This window comes from Alternaria arbusti (assembly GCF_024043155.1).
Source record: "Alternaria arbusti strain BMP 1465 chromosome Unknown scaffold_5, whole genome shotgun sequence".
Taxonomy (NCBI): domain Eukaryota; kingdom Fungi; phylum Ascomycota; class Dothideomycetes; order Pleosporales; family Pleosporaceae; genus Alternaria; species Alternaria arbusti.
This window is the reverse complement of record NW_026249945.1, coordinates 622808-626864: the sequence shown is the minus strand read 5'-3', so window position 1 is coordinate 626864 and position 4057 is coordinate 622808. Positions and strand designations below refer to the sequence as shown.

General features: G+C 54.2%; 1 protein-coding gene across 1 annotated transcript; it reads right to left on the bottom strand.

Annotated features, from left to right (window-relative positions):
* Nucleotides 1-590: 590 nt before the first annotated feature.
* Nucleotides 591-2370, bottom strand: J4E86_004721 (uncharacterized protein; the record flags this gene model as incomplete). Its single annotated transcript, XM_051445258.1, has 4 exons — nt 591-767; nt 817-1056; nt 1108-1751; nt 1803-2370. 4 exons carry the CDS (start codon nt 2368-2370, stop codon nt 591-593), a joined length of 1629 nt encoding a protein of 542 aa, XP_051303355.1.
* Nucleotides 2371-4057: the final 1687 nt, after the last annotated feature.

The following is a 4057-nucleotide window of genomic DNA, read 5'->3' as shown; positions in this document are numbered from 1 at the left end:
CGCACCTCCACGCCAGCCACCGCGAAACTCAATTCACCATCTCAATTACATTCAAGAGAACCACCACCTGTTAATTGCGCAGCACAGCACAATCTGGCTACCACGGCACCTGCGCTGCTGTCGCAGCACCTTTGATCTTCGTCGTGCATCCCGCAAATGCTATCTATGGTACACCATGCAGACTAGTGGCTGAGGCGTCCCTTCAATCCAGCAACCAGCAGAAACCTAGCCGCGTAGCCGGACTCTTGCAGAATCTCTGACAAACATGGACAGCTTGCATTTTGCCGCTGTTCTTCGTGTGTCAAATCCCATCTTTAACAAAAGGCATGGAAGATCGCGACATGGGTTACGCGCGGGGCTGTGGATACTATCATCGTCACCTAGGATACGTCAAGCACTTCGATAGGCACGGCGCGGCTTTGCCGACGTTTCCAACGCGCCAAGATTCCCACTGTTAACTCGGGTGGGCTTGCATCACTTTGCTCCCCGTGAACATGACCCTTGCGCGCTAGCCATCATTTATTCGTTCATGAGTGCTATATGCTCATCATATCCATTACATATGCTCAATCCTTTTTCACGTCCCCCCACTAGCTGTGTGTAGGCATATTGACCGACGCCTTCGTCGCAACCGCATCTTCACTTCTCCAAAGGCTCGTTACTGTCTTCTGTTGTGTGTAGAATTGGAGACCTGGCTTTCCGTAGAAAGTGTTTGCACCGCCGCCTGCGACCGACTTCTTGTTACCGGTGAAGGAGAACATGGGGAGCTGCTGATATTAGCCTTCATCATTACGTTGGGTTCCGAAGGAAACTTACAGGTACGGGGATGGGCACGTTGATACCAACCTGACCAGCTTCAATCTCACGCTGGAATTTGCCGGCAGTGGCACCTGAGCGAGTGAAGATGGCGGTACCGTTACCATACTCGTTTGCGTTGATCATGTCGATAGCCTCGTCGATGGTCTCGACGTTCAGGCAGACAAGGACAGGGCCGAAGATCTCCTCGGTGTAGCACTTCATGTGTGGCTTGACGTTGGCGATGATGGTAGGACCGACCTGAACAGCCCAGTCAGTATGCGATCATCCTCACCTATCAGCAAGACTTACCCAGTTGCCGTTGGCGTACTTGTCGGACGGAGGCTTCTGACCACGTCCGTCAAGGAGGATAGTCGCACCCTCTTCCTCGGCGCTCGCAATAAGGTCTTCAATCCTCTTCTTGGACTGAGGGCTGATGACGGGACCAAGATCGGCGCCCTCCTCGAAACCGCCGTTCATCGAAAGTTCCCTTGCGCGCTCAGCGATCTCAGGAACCCATTCCTTGGTCTCGCCGATCATGACCAGAGTGCTCAAAGCCATGCATCGCTGACCAGCAGCACCAAAGGCAGCACCGGCAATCGCGTTCAGAGCATGGTTCTTGTTGCAGTCGGGAAGGACAGCAGCGTGGTTCTTTGCGCCCAAGTTGGCCTGAACACGCTTGCCCTGGGCTGATGCGCGCGAGTAGATATATTCTCCAGCCTTGTTGCTACCGACGAAGCTTATCGCCTTGATGCGGGGCTCGTCGATGATGAAGTCAACAGTCTTGGCTGAACCGTGTACAATGTTGATGACACCAGCAGGGAATCCAGCCTTCTCCGCAAGCTCGGCAAGGATCATGCAAGCGCCGGGGTCGCGTTCCGAAGGCTTGATAACGACAGTGTTACCGGTAACAGCAGCGATGGGGATGGTCCAGAGGGGAATCATAGCGGGGAAGTCTGGGGTAGCACATTAGCACAAACCTCATTTACCGCCAGTCGTGCACTTACTGAAAGGGCAAATGGCAGCTACAACACCCAATGGTTCTCTGTAGCTGCGTGTCTCCATGTCCTTGGCGACCTCGAGGACTTCGCCAGTCATTTGCGTCGTGATACCGCATGCGGTTTCCGCAACCTGCAAGCCACGGAGCACATCACCACGCGCGTCTCCAAATGTCTTGCCCTGTTCCAGGGTGATGCTAGCAGCCAAACGGTCCCAGTTCTCGCGAATCAAGTGTGTGTATTTGAACAGAATTTGCTGCCTGTGGAGCAAGCTGGTCTCTTTCCATGGCTTGAAGGCCTTCTCGGCGCTGTCCACCGCGGCCTTGAGCTCCTCGTCTGTGCTCTGCGGCACGCGTGTAACCAGGTTGTTGGTCGCGGGGTCGTGTAGATCTATCCATTGTGTTGCTTTCGATGCCACGAACTTGTTGTCGAGGAAGTTTGGTGTGTCCGCGGGGGATTGGATTGGCTCGTGGTTCATGGGGTACGACTCGGCCGCTGACGATGCGGGCTTCAGGTGCTGCGCCGTGGCATGCAGCCGCCGTGCTGCGACTTTACTTTGGCTGACTGACGACGACATTCTCGTACAAAGAGGGGCCGCGCGCGCGACGGACGAGCGAGCACTCAATGTTGGGAGGCGTGAAAGCGCGCGACGAGAGAACATGATCGGGAGCAAGGTAAGCTCAACGCAACCTTGGAAGACGCACTTGGAGTTGAACAGGTCTTCTGCAGGATCAGGAAATAGGAATTGCACCTAATCAAAGAAGAAACCACGTAGTAACCAACCGGCACTTGCGGCTATAGGGAAAGTGAATCCGGGTTGCCTTTCATAGCAGCAGGGTGTACAGCCGAACTCTCCCCGCAATGCCAGGTGCGCATCCGTCGATAACCAGCTCCCGAGGTCGGTAAGTCGCTCCTCCGCGGCGTGTGCAGCGTTTATGTCATCATCTGCCCCACTTTCACCTACACATAGATGCACACATCTTGACATGTCATATAGCTATTGAGTTTGAAAGTGTATCTTTAAATCCATGTCGTTATTTACAAAATGTGGCCAAGAGCCTTACGAAGCCGTACCTTCCTCATAGAAGTGCATACACCTTTGCCCATTGCCCCAACGTTATCCAGCACCTTCAAGTCATGTCTCCCATAACTAGGGTCGCAGAACATTCCGATGTTGACATCTAGAAGTCCGCGATACATAGACTAGATTGGGTCATTCCTGCAGCTGTTGCCGCTACACAGCAAGAATTCCTTGGTGAAAGCAGTAGACAATTGAGCGCCATGCTCCGCGGCGTCTTGCTCCGCGTGCAGGCTCAAAGTCATAGCTGATCTGGTACCTCTACGGATGTTGCTGCAGACTGCTTTTTGACCATGGAGCGACTCCCACGTTCGTTGCAAAAGCAGACACGGTCCAACACAGAGGTGTAGTTGCGAGCCGCAACGATGCCATTGTGACCGTTCTTGCCAATGACTTTGTGATTGTTCCGTTTGGTGTCATAGGTCTTGACATGGCCCACCCTTGCGAACTCAGCGACGATCGTGCCGACCTTCTTCATGGTCTCACTACCTGAATCAGAGCTTCCGGAAGAATCTGACGAGTCTGATGAGCTTCAAGGGCCTGGCGGACCGGAAGGCGGATTCTTGAGGCGTTGTAGCTCGGCGCGCTGGAGAATGAACTTGTCGTGGTTCACACTGTTGTGGAGGTTGCGAACATCGTGATCCTTTGAGACCCGCGAACAGTACCAGTATCTGAATACAATATAGAAATCTCCTCCTTTGCGGAGTGCTGCGTGAAGGCATCTTCTTCGTGAACGCTGTCCGAGTTGCAAGCATTTTCTGACTTCACAGTGTCTCGTCGCTGGCGCCTCTCTTGTTGCCGACGCCTCTAGGCTGGCTTGGGAGTATGTAGTTGACGCTCATCGATATGGGCAGTCTACAAAATATCAATACTAGTACGGCTCGTAAGGATGCATCGCGCAAATGATTGCTCACGTCAGGTACAACCGTCTCCACTTTGAGACTCTCTTCGTGATGGCGGTTCAACTCCATGGTTGGTCGACGGATACGGGAACACATCCGGGTTGTCGATTTGGGGTTACATTTTGCGGGGCACATGTGCACAGCGGAGACGCTAGAATAAACAGGGACTCGGTCGAACGCGAAGTCAGTGTCGATTGGATAGATATCTACTCTAACGGTTGGGGGGGGGGGGGGGGGGGGGGGGGGGGGGGGGGGGGGGGGGGCGGGGGGGGGGGGGGGGGGGG